General features: G+C 54.9%; 1 protein-coding gene across 4 annotated transcripts in view; it reads left to right on the forward strand.

The window, feature by feature from the left end:
- Window positions 1–15884, forward strand: part of fryb (furry homolog b (Drosophila)) — a 51740-nt gene that overhangs the window by 24221 nt on the left and 11635 nt on the right. For 3 of the 4 annotated variants that reach the window (XM_084683544.1, XM_084683542.1, XM_084683543.1), the window contains exons 16-48: window positions 577–709; window positions 796–903; window positions 1009–1135; window positions 1565–1675; window positions 2045–2209; window positions 2510–2596; window positions 2720–2979; window positions 3365–3554; window positions 3778–3902; window positions 4313–4370; window positions 5289–5380; window positions 5685–5857; window positions 6362–6522; window positions 6650–6760; window positions 7208–7362; window positions 7604–7703; window positions 7838–8009; window positions 8238–8497; window positions 8581–8727; window positions 8875–9043; window positions 9183–9440; window positions 10173–10323; window positions 11193–11296; window positions 11914–12005; window positions 12091–12184; window positions 12431–12650; window positions 12932–13053; window positions 13452–13639; window positions 13803–13897; window positions 14120–14327; window positions 14773–14994; window positions 15326–15524; window positions 15870–15884. The exon at window positions 15870–15884 is cut by the window's right edge and continues 83 nt beyond it. In XM_084683544.1, coding sequence (XP_084539670.1) covers window positions 577–709; window positions 796–903; window positions 1009–1135; window positions 1565–1675; window positions 2045–2209; window positions 2510–2596; window positions 2720–2979; window positions 3365–3554; window positions 3778–3902; window positions 4313–4370; window positions 5289–5380; window positions 5685–5857; window positions 6362–6522; window positions 6650–6760; window positions 7208–7362; window positions 7604–7703; window positions 7838–8009; window positions 8238–8497; window positions 8581–8727; window positions 8875–9043; window positions 9183–9440; window positions 10173–10323; window positions 11193–11296; window positions 11914–12005; window positions 12091–12184; window positions 12431–12650; window positions 12932–13053; window positions 13452–13639; window positions 13803–13897; window positions 14120–14327; window positions 14773–14994; window positions 15326–15524; window positions 15870–15884 — 4872 coding nt within the window. Of the gene's footprint in view, window positions 1–576; window positions 710–795; window positions 904–1008; window positions 1136–1564; window positions 1676–2044; window positions 2210–2509; window positions 2597–2719; window positions 2980–3364; window positions 3555–3777; window positions 3903–4312; window positions 4371–5288; window positions 5381–5684; window positions 5858–6361; window positions 6523–6649; window positions 6761–7207; window positions 7363–7603; window positions 7704–7837; window positions 8010–8237; window positions 8498–8580; window positions 8728–8874; window positions 9044–9182; window positions 9441–10172; window positions 10324–11192; window positions 11297–11913; window positions 12006–12090; window positions 12185–12430; window positions 12651–12901; window positions 13054–13451; window positions 13640–13802; window positions 13898–14119; window positions 14328–14772; window positions 14995–15325; window positions 15525–15869 lie in introns of all 4 variants that reach the window. The other variant, XM_084683545.1, reaches the window with a different exon arrangement.

Raw genomic sequence — 15884 nt, forward strand, 5'->3', positions numbered from 1 at the left:
AGCAGTGTGTGTGTGTGTGTGTGTGTGTGTGTGATCAGCAGTGTGTGTGTGTTCGGCAGTGTGTGTGTGTGTGTGTGTGTTCAGCAGTGAGTGTGTGTGTGTTCAGCAGTGAGTGTGTGTGTGTTCAGCAGTGTGTGTGTGTGTGTGTTCAGCAGTGTGTGTGTGTGTGTGTGTGTGTGTGTGTGATCAGCAGTGTGTGTGTGTTCGGCAGTGTGTGTGTGTTCAGCAGTGAGTGTGTGTGTGTTCAGCAGTGAGTGTGTGTGTGTTCAGCAGTGAGTGTGTGTGTGTTCAGCAGTGATCAGCAGTGTGTGTGTGTTCGGCAGTGTGTGTGTGTGTGTGTGTTCAGCAGTGAGTGTGTGTGTGTTCAGCAGTGAGTGTGTGTGTGTTCAGCAGTGAGTGTGTGTGTGTTCAGCAGTGAGTGTGTGTGTGTTCAGCAGTGAGTGTGTGTGTGTTCAGCAGTGAGTGTGTGTGTGTTCAGCAGTGAGTGTGTGTGTGTTCAGCAGTGAGTGTGTGTGTGTTCAGCAGTGAGTGTGTGTGTGTTCAGCAGTGATCAGCAGTGCGCCCCTCTCCCCCCAGGCATGTCCCTGTACTATGCCCAGGTGCGTAAGGCCCTGGACCACATCCTGCGGCACCTGGACAAGGAGGTGGGCCGCTGCATGATGCTCACCAACGTCCAGATGCTCAACAAGGAGCCTGAGGACATGATCACGTATGGACACACACACACGCTCACATATCCTCATATACACACACACACACACACGCTCATAGTCTCTCTCTCCCTCTCTCCTCCAGAGGGGAGAGGAAGCCTAAGATCGACCTGTTCAGGACGTGTGTGGCAGCCGTCCCTCGCATCCTCCCAGACGGCATGTCCAAGCCGGAGCTCATAGACCTGCTCTCACGGTGAGCTCCGCCTGGCGACACGCCTGGCTTTTTTCTCATTGGAGGGTTTTTTGATGGCGTCGACCTGTCCTGACCCCGTTGCCATGGTTCCCCCCCCTCCTGCAGGCTGACGGTGCACATGGACGACGAGCTCCGCCTCATTTCCCAGAACTCCCTGCAGAGCCTGCTGCTGGACTTCTCCGATTGGAGGGAAGACGTGCTGTTCGGATACACCCACTTCCTGTTGCGAGAGGTGAGACTGGGTCGTTTGTTTTCCAGTGGGTTGTGGCGCTGCAAATGAAGCGTGCAGCAAGTCTATTAACCAGAGAATCTGCTCATCCTCCTCCCTCCACCTCCCCCCCTCTATCCACCCGTCTGCCCTTTCATCCCACCTCCCTCCCTCCCTCATCCCCCTCCCCCCCTCCACCTCCCTTCCTCCTCCACCTCCCTCCTCCCCTCCCCCCTCCCTCCCTCCCTCCCTCCCTCCCTCCCTCCCTCCCTCCCTCCCTCCCTCCCTCCCTCCCTCCCTCCCTCCCCCCTCCACCTCCCTCCCTCCACCTCCCTCCCTCCACCTCCCTCCCCCTCCCCTCCCTCCCTCCGCCCTCCTCCCCTCCCCTCCCTCCCCCTCCCCCTCCCCCTCCCCCTCCCCCTCCCCCTCCCCCTCCCCTCCCTCCTCCTCCAGGTTCAGGACACCCACCAGGGTCTGCAGGACGCCTCCATCAAGCTGCTGCTGCAGCTGCTCACCCAGTGGAGGCTCATGCTGCAGGCCCAGGGCAAGACACGGAGCTCCGAGGTGTGTGTGTGTGTGTGCCTACCACTGTCTCTAAGTATACATGTCTACATGACCTGTGTGTGTTTGTCTTGACAACGCATTCTACCTAACCCTCTGTCACACGTGTGTGTGTGTGTGTGTCTGGCTGTGTCTTTGTGTGTGTGTCTGGCTGTGTGTGTGTGTCTGGCTGTGTGTGTGTGTGTGTGTGTCTGGCTGTGTGTGTGTCTGGCTGTGTGTGTGTGTGCCTGGCTGTGTGTGTGTGTGTCTGGTTGTGTGTGTGTGTCTGGCTGTGTGTGTGTGTGTCTGGCTGTGTGTGTGTGTGTCTGGCTGTGTGTGTGTGTGTGTGTCTGGCTGTGTGTGTGTGTGTCTGGCTGTGTGTGTGTGCCCCAGGCCAGCCCCAGGCTGCCGGAGCGCAGCCCCCACGGCTCGGTGCTCCACGCCGTGGAGGGCCTGGCCCTGCTGCTGCTCTGCTCCTGCCAGACCAGCACCAGGAAGCTGGCCGTGGGCGTGCTGCGGGAGGTGCGCTGCCTCTTCACTGCCCTGGGACACGCAGAGGTGAGCGGGGGGAGGGGGGGGGGAGGGAGTGAAGGAGGGAGGGAGGGAGGAGAGGAACAGGGGGAGAGAGATGGGGAAGGAGAGAGAAAGGGAGGGATGGGGGGGCGGGGGAAGGGTGAGGGAGGGAGCGAGGGATGCTGGGAAGGAGGCAGAGAGGAAGAGAGAGGAGGAGCGAGGGAGGGGATGAGGAAAGAGGAGAGGGAGCGAAAAGGAGGGAGGGACGAACGGAACCAAGGGGGAGGCCCCGAGACGGGTGGAGAGAACCTGTCTGACCGCGCCCCCTGACCTCTGACCCTCCAGGACGACGACAAGCCCATGATCGAGGTGATGGACCAGCTCAGCCCCGCCATCATGGACAGCATCGTCCACGTGGCCATGTCAGACTCTGTGAGTTCCCCCCCCCCTGCCCCCTGTGTTCCTACCTGTGTGTGTGTGTGTGTGTGTGTATTAACCCCCCTGTGTGTGTGTGTGTGTGTGTGTGTATTAACCCCCCTGTGTGTGTGTGTCCAGGCCACCCTCCCCCTCAGCCACCACGTGGACCTCCAGTGGCTGGTGGAGTGGACGGCGCGGCTGGTAAGCAGCCCGTACGACGTCAAGAGCCCGTCGCACGTCTGGATCTTCTCCCAGTGCGTGAGGGACCCCTGGGCGCTGTGCCTCCACAGCTTCCTGCGGCAGGAGCACCTGCCCAGGCTGTGTCCGGTCGCACTGGGCTACGCCTGGCCCTACGCCTTCACCCGCCTCCAGCTGCTGCTGCCCCTGGTCGACCCCAAGTACGACATTTACATTTTACATGTAGTCATTTAGCAGACGCAAGTAGGGTGAAGTGCCTTGCCCAAGGACGCAACGTCATTTTGGCATGGCGGGGAATCGATCCTTCAATCTTCTGATTACTAGCCCAACTCCCTCACCGCTCAGCCATCTGACTCCCCTACGACGCACACACACACACACGCGCGTGCGGAGAAACAGACGCGTGCGTGAAGAAACATACACGCACACATGGAGAAACAGACACATTCACAGACACACACATGCAAACAGCCGTCCATATGCAGAGAATCAGATGAGTACAGTATTGGGTACCAACCAGAGTCGAGTTTGTATAGCACATCTCTAAAGCGGCTCTGCGTGTGTGTGTGTGTGTGTCTGTTGCAGCAGTCCGGTGAACGCTAAGAAGACGAGCACGGCAGGCTCCGGGGACAGCTACGTGCCCCTGTGGCGTAACTACCTGATCCTGTGTCTGGGCGTGGCCAAGCCCAGCATCATGTCCCCGGGTCACCTGAGGGCCTCCACGCCCGAGATCACAGCCACCACGCCCGACGGCAGCGTCACCTACGACAACAAGGTGAGAGAGAGAGGGAGACTGGGAGACAGAGACTGGGAGAGAGAGAGAGAGAGAGAGAGGGAGAGAGGGGGAGAGGGAGAGACTTTTCGAGGAGTGTGTACGTGCACTCGAGAGAAGAGAAGGGTTTGGATGAGAGGGAGTTTTATAGGAGTGTGTGTGCTTGTGTGTGTGTGTTTTGTACATCCTTTCCTCACGTGTCTATTGTGTGTGTGTGTGTGTGCAGGTGATAGGGACCCCGTCAGTGGCCTGGTTACTGAAGCAGCTGGTGCCTCTGATGAGAGCTGAGAGTCTGGAGATCACTGAGGCCCTGGTCCTGGGATTCGGACGCACCAACGCTCTGGTGTTCAGGTAACACACACACACTCACACACACACTCACACTGTGCCTGTGGCTCCCCGGAGGGAGGGAGGGAAGGAGGGAAGGAGGGAGGGGAGGACTTTCCCTCTCCACAGAGATGAAAGCTCGCCCCGACACAGTGGAGTCATTGTGCTTTGTCCTCCAGGGTCTTAGAGGTAGCGGTGTATCAGGATTAGGATATTAACTGCGTGTATTTCTAGAGGGCTGAGCTCTGTGGGAGAGAGCGGGGCTGACAGTGGAAGCCATTCTTCAGACTGCCGTCTCTCCATGCCGTAATGGGGACTCCAGTCCATCACTCCAGTCCTATCACTCACGCTCATTTCATCAGACAGGATGAATGTCGGCTTTAGGTGTGGCTGAACCTTTGTGTTCCTGTGTGTGTGTGTGTGTGTGTTAACAGAGAGCTGGTGGAGGAGCTGCATCCTCTGATGAAGGAAGCCCTGGAGCGCAGGCCTGAGGTAACCCTGCTGCTCATACACTGTACTGTGCTCACTGTGTTCACTGTGTTCACTGTGCTCACTGTGTTCACTGTGCTCACTGTGTTCACTGTGCTCACTGTGCTCACTGTGTTCACTGTGCTCACTGTGCTCACTGTGCTCACTGTGCTCACTGTGCTCACTGTGTTCACTGTGCTCACTGTGCTCACTGTGTTCACTGTGCTCACTGTGTTCACTGTGCTCACTGTGCTCACTGTGCTGACTGTGCTCACTGTGTTCACTGTGCTCACTGTGCTGCCAGGATCAAGCTCCGTGCCTTTGCTGTACTGGCTGCTGGATTGATTTTCTCCTGGGGGATTGAGGTCAATTGAGTGGATAATCAATGCCACTTATCCCCTCTCTCGCCCCCTTTCCTGTCCTCTCTCCTCCCTCTCTCCTCTCTTCTCTCCTCTCTCCTCTCTCATCTCCTCCCTCTCTCCTCTCTCCTCTCCTCCCTCTCTCCTCCCTCTCTCCTCTCTCCTCTCCTCCCTCTCTCCCCTCTCCTCCCTCTCTCCTCTCTCCTCTCCTCCCTCTCTCCCCTCACCTCCCTCGCTCCTCCCTCTCTCCTCTCTCCTCCCTCTCTCCTCTCTCCTCTCCTCCCTCTCTCCTCTCTCCTCTATCGTCTCCTCCCTCTCTCCCCTCTCCTCTCTCCTCTCCTCCCTCTCTCCTCTCTCCTCTCTTCCCTCTCTCCTCTCCTCCCTCTCTCCTCTCTCCTCTCTCATCTCCTCCCTCTCTCCTCTCTCCTCTCCTCCCTCTCTCCTCTCTCCTCTCCTCCCTCTCTCCTCTCTCCCCTCTCCTCTCCTCCCTCTCTCCTCTCTCCTCTCCTCCCTCTCTCCTCTCCTCCCTCTCTCCTCTATTCTCTCTCCTCTCTCCTCTCCTTCGTCTCTCCTCTTCCACCAGAATAAGAAGCGTCGTGAGAGGAGAGATCAGCTCAGGCTGCAGCTGCTCAGAATCTTTGAGCTGCTGGCCGACGCCGGAGTCATCAGCGACAGGTAACACAGACACACACAACCACACACACACAACCACACACACACACACGACCACACACACACACACACACACACAACCACACACACACACACGACCACACACACACACGACCACACACACACACAACCACACAAGCACACACACACGACCACACAAGCACACTCACATACATGCACACACACATTCCTTGCATTCTCCCTGTGTTCGTCGTTCACTCAAATGTTTTGGACCTGTTCCTTCCCACGACCCCCCCCTCCCTTCTCCCTCCCCGGCGCCTCCCCCCCCCTCCCCCTCCCCCCGCAGCACCAACGGGGCGCTGGAGCGAGACTCCCTGGCCCTGGGCGCTCTGTTCCTGGAGTACGTGGACCTGACGCGGATGCTGCTGGAAGCGGAGAGCGAGAAGGAGCAGGACGTGCTCAAAGACATCCGGGCGCACTTCAGCGGCATGGTGGCCAACCTCATCCAGTGTGTCCCTGGTAACTAGGACGCCATCCCATCATACGCAGGCTGCTTCGTGTGTTTGATGTTCTGGCTTCAGTTTAAAAATACCCCTTCAACTCATCCAATTACTCTCTCGTTCCATCCCTCTTTTATCTGCCTTCGCTCTCTCTCTTTCTCTCTCTCCCTCTCTCTCTCCCTCCCCCTCCCTCTCTCCCCCCTCGCCCTCCCTCTCTCTCTGTCTCTCTCTCTCTCTCTCGCTCCCTCTCTATCTATCTCTCCCTCTCTTTCTCTCTCTCTCTCTCTCCCTCTCTCTTTCTCTCTCTCTCTCTCTCTCTCTCTCTCTCTCTCTCTCTCTCTCTCTCTCTCTCTCTCTCTCTCTCTCTCTCTCTCTCTCTCTCTCTCTCTCTCTCTCTCTCTCTCTCTCTCTCTCTCTCTCTCTCTCTCTCTCTCTCTCTCTCTCTCTATCTTTCTCTCTCCCTCTCTCTCTTTCTCTCTCCCTCTCTCTCTCTCTCCCTCTCTCTCCCTCTCTCTCTCTCCAGTCCACCACAGGCGGTTCCTCTTCCCCCAGCAGTCCCTGAGGCACCACCTCTTCATCCTCTTCAGCCAATGGGCCGGCCCCTTCAGCGTCATGTTCACGCCCCTCGACCGCTACAGCGACCGCAACCACCAGATCACACGCTATCAGTACTGTGCCCTGAAGGTACGGCCACCAAACACACACACACACAGTTACACACACACACACACACACACACACAGAGTTACACACGCGCACACACAGAGTCCCATCCATCGACACTGCATGTAACATGTGTGTTTTCCCCCAGGCTATGTCGGCGGTTCTGTGTTGCGGTCCCGTGTTTGACAACGTGGGCCTCTCTACCGACGGCTACCTCTACAAGTGGCTGGACAACATCCTGGCCTGCCATGACCTCAGGGTACCTTACACACAGACCTGCCGCAGGCTCCGACAGCCCCATATAGGCCTTACCACATCAAATCTTATTTGTGTCAACCTTTTTACCAAGCCATGTCACAGAGGGCTTGACATACGCCCATTGAGCTGCCCCTCAGCCAACCTAAACACTCAAGGGAGACAAGGACAAACTCCCGTTGTCCCCAGGCCCTGTACCCGCTGGTCACCTGCCTGCTGTGTCGTATGGTCTCTCTAACTATCTCTATGTACAAGTACCTCACCGTACGCGTTCGTCTGTACATTCTCTTTCGACTCCCTCGGAACCCGTTTCGCGAGATCATCAAACGAGGGCATAGCTTAGCGGTTAGAGCGTTCGACGGCGGCGGCAGAGGATGCCGGTTCAAATCCCCCCCCCTCCGCCAAAGGCATAGCAGTGCGATGACGTCGTGTCTGCCGTGTCTGTCCCCAGGTGCACCGTCTGGGCTGCGAGGTGGTGATCCTGCTGCTGGAGCTCAACCCCGACCAGGTGAACCTGTTCAACTGGGCCGTGGACCGCTGCTTCACTGGCTCCTACCAGCTGGCCTCGGGATGCTTCAAGGCCATCGCCACCGTCTGCGGGAGCAGGTACATCTCACACACACACACCCACACACACACACACAGAGACTCTCACACACACTCACACTAACCCCCCTCCTGGACGACGTCTCGTCACGTGACGAGTCCCCGTCTATGTTTTGCGACTGAACACCTGAACGCGGTCCTTCACTCGGCCTCGGTAGGGCTGTTGTTGTTGTTGTTGTTGTTGTTGTGAGTTGTTGTGTTTTGTTGACACGCTCCTCTGTGGTTTGTTTGCGTCGGTCAGAAACTACCCTTGTGACATTGTCACCCTCCTGAACCTGGTCCTGTTCAAGTCCTCGGACACCAGCAGGGAGATCTATGAGATTTCCATGCAGCTGATGCAGGTACACACACACATCAATATCATAAATATAATCACAACACATAAGTTGGAAACAGCATTGAAACAGCATTGTACTCCACAACAATTTGTTTGTGTGTGTTTGCTTGTGTGTGTGTGTGTGTGTGTGGTTGCCAGGTGCTGGAGGCCAAGCTGTGTGTGTACTCCAAGCGGATGGTGGAGCAGAAGCCAGACAACATCCTGTACGGCACCCACGGGCCCCTGCCTCCGCTCTACAGCGTGTCCCTGTCCCAGCTGTCTGTGCAGCTGGCCAGCATGTACCCCGAACTCACCCTGCCCCTCTTCTCTGGTAACACCCGCCTCCGCCCTCTACCATGGGACACGGGGATAGAGGGCGGGGGGAGGGAGGGAGGGAGGGAGGGAGAGAGAGAGAGAGAGAGAGAGAGAGAGAGAGAGAGAGAGAGAGTTCTCTGGTAAAGATACACTGGCTGCAGGTTCAGTGTTGTTATTTCCACCGCACCTCCTCTCAAGCAGTACTTTCTCTCCCCCTCTCCGCCCCCTCCCTCCCGCCCCCCAGAGGTGAGCCAGCGTTTCTCCACCACCCACCCCAACGGCCGCCAGATCATGCTGTCCTACCTGCTGCCCTGGCTCAGCAACATTGAGCTGGTGGACACGGGGCTGCTGCCCCCGGCCTCCAGCCCCTGCACCCCGGAGGAGGAGCGCCTGGGCCAGGCCCACAGCCTGGGCCTCTCCCCCCCCAGCCTGCGGGGCAACGGCTGGGGCTCCCTGCAGGCCACCTCGCTGGTGCTCAACAACCTCATGTTCATGACGGCCAAGGTGAGTGTGTGTGTGTACAGTGTGTGTGTGTGTATATACAGTGTGTGTGTGTGTGTGTGGTTGTAATACGTGTCTCTGCGCAGTACGGGGACGAGGTTCCGGGGCCGGAGATGGAGAACGCGTGGAACGCGCTGGTGTCCAACGAGAAGTGGCTGAACAACCTGAGGACCGCCCTGCAGTTCCTCATCAGCCTGTGTGGGGTCAGCAGCGACACCACCCTGCTGCCCTACGTGAGGACACACACACTACAAACACACACACACACACTGACTACAAACACACACATGCACACACAGTGCGTGTCACATATCACTGTTAAAAAGCGGGTCATTAGGGTCAGCTGATAGTAATATCTGTGTGTGTGCGTGTGTCTCCAGATCAAGAAGGTGGTGGTGTACCTGTGTCGTAACAGCACCATCCAGACCATGGAGGAGCTGCTGTTTGAGCTGCAGCAGACCGACCCCGTCAACCCCGTGGTGCTGCACTGCGACAACCCGCCCTTCTACCGCTTCGCAGCCAGTAACAAGTCCTCCGCCGTGCACACGGGTGAGACGGGGCCACCCCATTGGCCGGGCCCAGGTGTCAGTCAAAGACGCAGGGAGATGGGGTCAGCCCAACTTTGGATGTATTTGTGACTTCTTCTTCTTTTCTCCTCTCGCGCGTGTGTGTGTGTGTTTGTGTAAAGGCACCACGTCCAGCAGTAACACCGTGGTGGCGGGCCAGGATTCCTTCCCTGAGACGGACGAGTCCAAGTTTGCCCGGGAGAACGAGGAGAGGTCAGTCCCCCCGTTACGACATAGCGACACAACACGACCCAGGGTAGCTACAGGGAACCAGACTGTTGATTGGACGGCTGTGACTCCTCCCCCTAGGGTCCGCGCTCACAACAGGCTGGAGTCTCGCTACAGCAACAGCTCCGGCGGCTCCTATGAGGACGAGAAGAGTGAGTTCACACACACACACACACACTGTCACACACACTGTCACACACACTGTCACACACACTGTCACACACACCCAGCTCTGGAGGCTCGTATGAGGAAGAAAAACAAAGTGAGGAGGACACACACTCTTACACACACACCTGGATCAGGTGTCAGTGAGTGTGTGCTTGCGCACTCTGTTTAACCTGCATACTGTACCAGACACAAATGGTTTAGGCGTGTCAGTGTGTGTCTGTGTGCCTAACAAAGATTGATTGGGAGATAACCCTCTCACACATTGGTGGGATTCCTCCTGCGGACTGCTTTGTCATTATGCTGTCATGTCCACTCACCGTCAACTGTCATCTTCGCTCTGGAAGGTTCTAGAAGAAGTCAAACCTGTTCCTGAAAACCCAAGTGTTTTTTAGTTCCAACCGTCATCTGACGCACCTGGGGCCTGTCCCTTGAAGCGAGTTTATCAAATAAGCCAGGCTTTTATCAGTCACTTGATTAACCTGATTTATTCGGTATGGAGCATGATGATGACGATGATGTTAGAGATGAACTGGTTGACGAGATGAGATAAAGAGAAGAGATAAGAAGAGATCCAAAATAGAGTTCAGGCCTGCAGAAGGGTTTCTATCTAGGGACACGGTTGAACAGTCTGTTCCAATTGTGCTTATAGTCAACTGTGTTGTTTGGTCTGCGTTTCAACGTGATTGCGCCCTCTCCTGATTGGTCCGTCGACTCAGGCGACCCCCTCCCGCCCTACGCCGGTTGGCTGATGAACGTGCTGGAGACCGACCGGCCGCAGCCGTTACCCATGCCCGTTAACGGAGGCTGCTGGGCCCCGCTAGTGGACTACCTCCCCGAGACCGTCACGCCCAGAGGACCTCTGCACAGGTACACACACACACACCACACACACACCATACACACACCACACACACACCATACACACACACCACACACACCATACACACACCACACACACACCACACACACACCACACACACCACACACACACACACCATACACACACCACACACACCATACACACCATACACACACCACACACGCCATACACACACCACACACACCATACACACACATACACACCATACACACACCACACACACCATACACACACACATACACACCATACACGCGCGGATGAACCTGTCATGTCACACGGCCAGTTTGCGGCTGTGTGGAGAACTCTGAGAATGTGTGAGAGATAACCATCGACATATCGCATCTCTGTTTCACAACACCTCTAAACCATCAGGCACCCAAGCATAAGTCTTATCTCATCTCCTCCCTGTCACCACGGAAACACACCGGCCTGTGACGTCATGTTGCCTGATGGGTTTTAAGTCCTAAACTGTGGAGAAAAAGACGTGTTTTTGATGTGCTGTTTATATGGGTTTGGGGAGAGGATTAGCTGAGTTGTTAGAGCATTTGACTGCAGATCAAGAAGTCTTGATACCTAAAATCTCCGCAAAACTAATACACTTTTACACTTTTATTTTGCCCGTGTTTATTCCACACACTGTCATATTAAAGTAGAACACAGTAGATGACATTTACTGTGTATTCTAGTTATTTATATATATATAAATTATGTTTGTTTGGGGAATTTCACATCTGTGATTGTAATACAATTATGCAGGCATGTATTGCTGACTCCTGTTGTCTCATAGTTCCTTCATGTAACCTGTGTGTGTGGTGTGTATGTGTGGCGTGGTTGTGGTGTGTGTGTGTGTGTCCAGGTGTAACATAGCGGTGATCTTCATGACGGAGATGGTGGTGGACCACAGTGTGAGAGAGGACTGGGCTCTGCATCTCCCCCTGCTGCTGCATGCTCTCTTCCTGGGTAGGGTCACACACACACACACACACACACGGACACACACACACATACACACACACACTAAGAGATAGCATCGGGAACAAAGCTACCCCACCCCATACTATAGCAGAACTCACCCACACACATTCCCCCCCCCCCCCACACACACACACATTCACACACACATTCACACACACACACACGCTGTCAAGTTATGTTCGTAGTTCAGCACATACGGTACAACTCTTTTCCCTCACCCTGACAGTGGCGTTAACCTCATTTCATGGTGGTTTGACGTAGGCTACTATTAACAGTTCCATAACACCGGCAGACTATGGCAGGCACGCACACATTCCTGCTGGCTAGTGGTTTTCTTCAGGATAATAATATCTGACATTCATGCACATACCTGTCGTGTCAGACAAATGAAGACCTGCTCCTACACAATGGAAGGCAGTCAGCCAGACGGTCTTAAATTATCTGATGTCGATGTGGGTTTGAAGTCGACAGACACGCTCACAAATATGTCGAAAATGTTGATGGATTTATTTTGTGGTTGTGTGAATGCATGTCTCTATATGTGTGTGTGTATGTGTGTGTATGGGTGTGCGTATACATGTGTGTGTGTGTGTGTGCCTCAGGTCTGGACCACTACAGGCCAGAAGTGTTTGAGCACAGCAAGCGCCTTTTACTGCACCTGCTCATCGCCCTCTCCTGCAACAACAACTTCCAGGTCAGAGGGCAACCCCCGGTCCATTCATCACCATTCAGTTAGCGGAGAGGGTGTGTGTTCACACTGGTGTGTGTGTGTGTGTCAGGTCATTGCCTCTGTGCTGCTACTGACCAGAGAGATCAGTGACAACAAGACCCTCACCATCAAGTCCAGCTACCAGCCGGAATACCAACAGTCAGGTAATAGTCAGGTGGCTGAGCGGTTAGGGAATTGGACTAGTAATCAGAAGGTTGCTGGTTCGATTCCTGGCCGTGTTAATGACACGTCACCGTACTTGCCTCGGGGGAATGTCCCTGTACTTCCTGTAAGTCGCTCTGGATAAGAGGGTCTGCTAAATGACTACATGTCAATACACACACGCTTCCACACATCATCATTACACACACACAAGCCCCTCCCCCTCTAACGGGACTCCTCCCCCCCAGGTGGGCCGGACTTCCTGCGGGAGTGGCAGGCGTCCCCGGTGGCCGACTCTGGCCTGAGCTCCTCCTCCACCTCCTCCTCCGTCAGCCTGGGCGGAGGCAGCACAGCGGGCAGCGTGGGCAACCTGCCCCTGGTCGCCCCTGACGACCTGGCCGGCCTGGACGACACGGCCAGCGAGGCGGAGGACAAGACCAACAAGCTCATCGAGTTCCTCACCACCAGGTGCGGCGCGCGCCCTCGCGCTCTTAAGCCTTTGAACATTTCGGGGGGGGGGGGGGGGGGGGGGGGGGTTTAAATCCACGTGAAATCAAAGTGTGTTTGCGTGTCGGAATGACTGCTCGTGTGCTTGTAAAATTTTTGGCGTGAACGTACGTATCGAGTTTGGATATGAGTGTGCCTGTGTCTACCTGTGTGAGTGAGTGTGTGTGTGTGTGTGTAACCTGTGTGTGGGGTGCTGGTGGTGGTACATGCAGTGCCTGGAGTACTGTGCTGTCGTTGCTCAGGGCGTTCGGCCCCCTGTGGATCCACGAGGACATCACCCCCAAGAACCCCAACTGCAAGAGCTCCGAGCAGCTGGCCAACTTCCTGCGCCACGTGGTGTCCGTCTTCAAGGAGTCCAAATCAGGTCAGAGACGCTCCAGCTCTCCATCCATCCATCCATCCATAAACGTCTAGATTTAAACCGGATTACATTCCGGCTTTGACGAGATTTGCGTTTCAAACATCCGTGAGTGTCGGATGGACTCGTTCCATTGCGTGTCGTTGCGCGAGACGCTGCGCGTTGGGACGTGGGGCCCGCTGATTAGGATCCCTCTGTCACGCCAACTCTTATGTCTTGGTTGAGAGTCGTCAACGGCGACGTTGACATTGTTGCTGTCGTTGTTGGCGTTTTCTGACGTTGTCCTCGTTTGACATTGTCAATGTTGCTGTTGACATCGTTGTTGTTGTTGACATTATTGTTGTTGACGTTGTTGTTGTTGTTGACATTATTGTTGTTGACATTGTTGTTGTTGTTGTTGTCAGACTTCCACCTGGAGCAGCAGCTGAGCGACGTGGCGCTGCAGACGGCGCTCTGCAGCTCGTCCAGGCACTACGCCGGACGCTCCTTCCAGATCTTCCGGGCGCTCAAGCAGCCCATCAACGCTCACGCCGTGTCCGACCTGCTGTCACGCCTCGTGGAGGTGGTGGGAGAACACGGAGACGAGGTCCAGGTGTGTGTGTGTGTGTGTGTGTGTGTGTGTGTGTGTGTGACTCATCACTTTCTGATGCCACCTCAGAGAACATAGTCATGTATTTGATCCAAACTGGATCCTCTTTGAGAAAAGTATACATCATGTCAAAATGTGTGTGTGTGTGTGTGTGTGTGTGTTGCAGGGCTATGTGATGGAGGTGTTGCTGACTCTGGAGTCTGTGGTGGTCAACCTGGCCGAGTGTCTGAAGAACAGCGACCTGATGGCTGCTCTCACCCGGTGGGTCTCTCCCTACCCCTGTCTCTACTCTCTCTCTCTTTCTCTCTTTTTCGCTCTCTCTGTGTCTCTCTTTATCTATCTCTCTCTGTCTATCTATCTCTATCTGTCGGTTCACCTCTGAGCTTCTGTTGGATTGCTTACATTTATTGTCTCTTACTATGCTTTTTTTAATTCTCAAGTGTATTACAAATCAACTTATTTTTGATACCTCTCTTGATTTAGGACCTCCTCTCCGGACTTCCTGACCAATGAGAAGCTGACGTGTAACAGGAAGAGCACGGGCCAGCTGAACTTCCCCGGGCCGGGGCTGGCCGTGCTCTCGGCCGAACGCAACCGCCACCAGCGCTCCTACTCCGTCCCCAAGAAGTTTGGCGAGAGCGGCAACCATCCCCACGACCCGCCTCGCAGCGCCACGCTGGACCGCATACAGGCAAGAGCTGCAGCTCACCTGTTTGTCTGTCTCTCTGTCTGTCTCTCTCTGCTTGTCTGTCTCTGTCTCTCTCTGTCTGTCTGTCTCTCTCTGCTTGTCTGTCTCTGTCTCTCTCTGTTTCTCTGTCTCTCTCTGCCTGTCTCTCTCTGTCTCTCTGTCTCTCTCTGCCTGTGTCTGTCAGTCTGTCTCTCTCTGACTGTCTCTGCCTGTCCGTCTTTCTCTGCCTGTCTCTGTCTGTCTCTTTCGGTCTCTCTCTGCCTGTCTCTGTTTGTCTCTCTTTCTCTGTCTGTCTCTCTCTGTCTGTTTTTATCACCATACTGAATCGTTCTGCTTGTAAAACAGTGAAGTGAAGTATCTTTCTGGTGACTCGTGTTTCTGTGATGTTTTTGTTTAGTGAAAGTCTATAATAGTTTGTTTTTTCCCCTCAACTCGACTCCTCACTCAGGCCTGCACGAATCACGGCCTCGCGCGACCCGGACGCACGCCGGGCTCCTGCACCTCGTCCACCAATCGCATCGACCCCAGTGTGCTGTCGGACCCCGCCCACGTGTCCCACCCCTCGTCCATACTGGCCACCGTGTTCTGGGTGGCCGTGTCGCTCATGGAGTCCGATTTCGAGTTCGAGTACCAGATGTCTCTGCGCCTGGTGCACAAGCTACTGTCTAAGGTGAGGAATGGAGTGTTGTGAGGTGGGAAATGTAGTTTTATGAGGTGGGAAATGTAGTTTTATGAGGTGGGAAATGGAGTGTTATGAGATGGGAAATGTAGTGTTATGAGGTGGGAAATGTAGTGTTATGAGGTGGGAAATGTAGTGTTATGAGGTGGGAAATGTAGTTTTATGAGGTGGGAAATGTAGTTTTATGAGGTGGGAAATGGAGTGTTATGAGATGGGAAATGTAGTGTTATGAGGTGGGAAATGTAGTTTTATGAGATGGGAAATTTAGTTTCAGTCAGTCCGTCAACCGGACCCCCCCCTCACCGCAAACTCCGTTTCCCAGGTGCCCCTGGACCGGGCTGAGAACCGCGAGCGCCTGGAGAAGCTGCAGGCCCAGCTGAGGTGGAGCGGCTTCTCCGGCCTGCAGCAGCTGCTGCTGAAGGGCTTTACCTCCCAGACCACCTGCGACCTGACGCTGCAGCTGTTCTGCCAGCTCACGCCCGTGTCCCGCGTCCCTGTAGTGGATACCTCCCAAGCCATAGGTGGGCACCATCAGACAGAGACATTTGTAAACAGAAATCACGAAACAAAAACAAAAAAGAAGAAGACAGGGTGTGTGGAGGGATATGAATGGGAAGTGAACTCTTTATTCATGGTCCACAAATACAGTTTGGAGGGTTATACTGTTTGATATGTCGTAAGTCACTTATTTTTCTGAGGTAAAAAAAAAAACGAAACAAACAATTGAGTCAAGTTTAACCCGTTTTTTGGGGAGGTGTGTAAATAATGATCATCCCTCTCACTGTATATCTCTCTCTCTCATACACTTTCTCTCTTTCTCTTCCTCCTAATCTGTCTTCCTCCCCTCTCTCCCCCCCCCCCTCCAGGTTTCCCTCTCAACG

This window comes from Hypomesus nipponensis, chromosome 20 (assembly GCF_054491055.1).
Source record: "Hypomesus nipponensis isolate SF chromosome 20, ASM5449105v1, whole genome shotgun sequence".
NCBI classification, from domain to species: Eukaryota; Metazoa; Chordata; class Actinopteri; order Osmeriformes; family Osmeridae; genus Hypomesus; species Hypomesus nipponensis.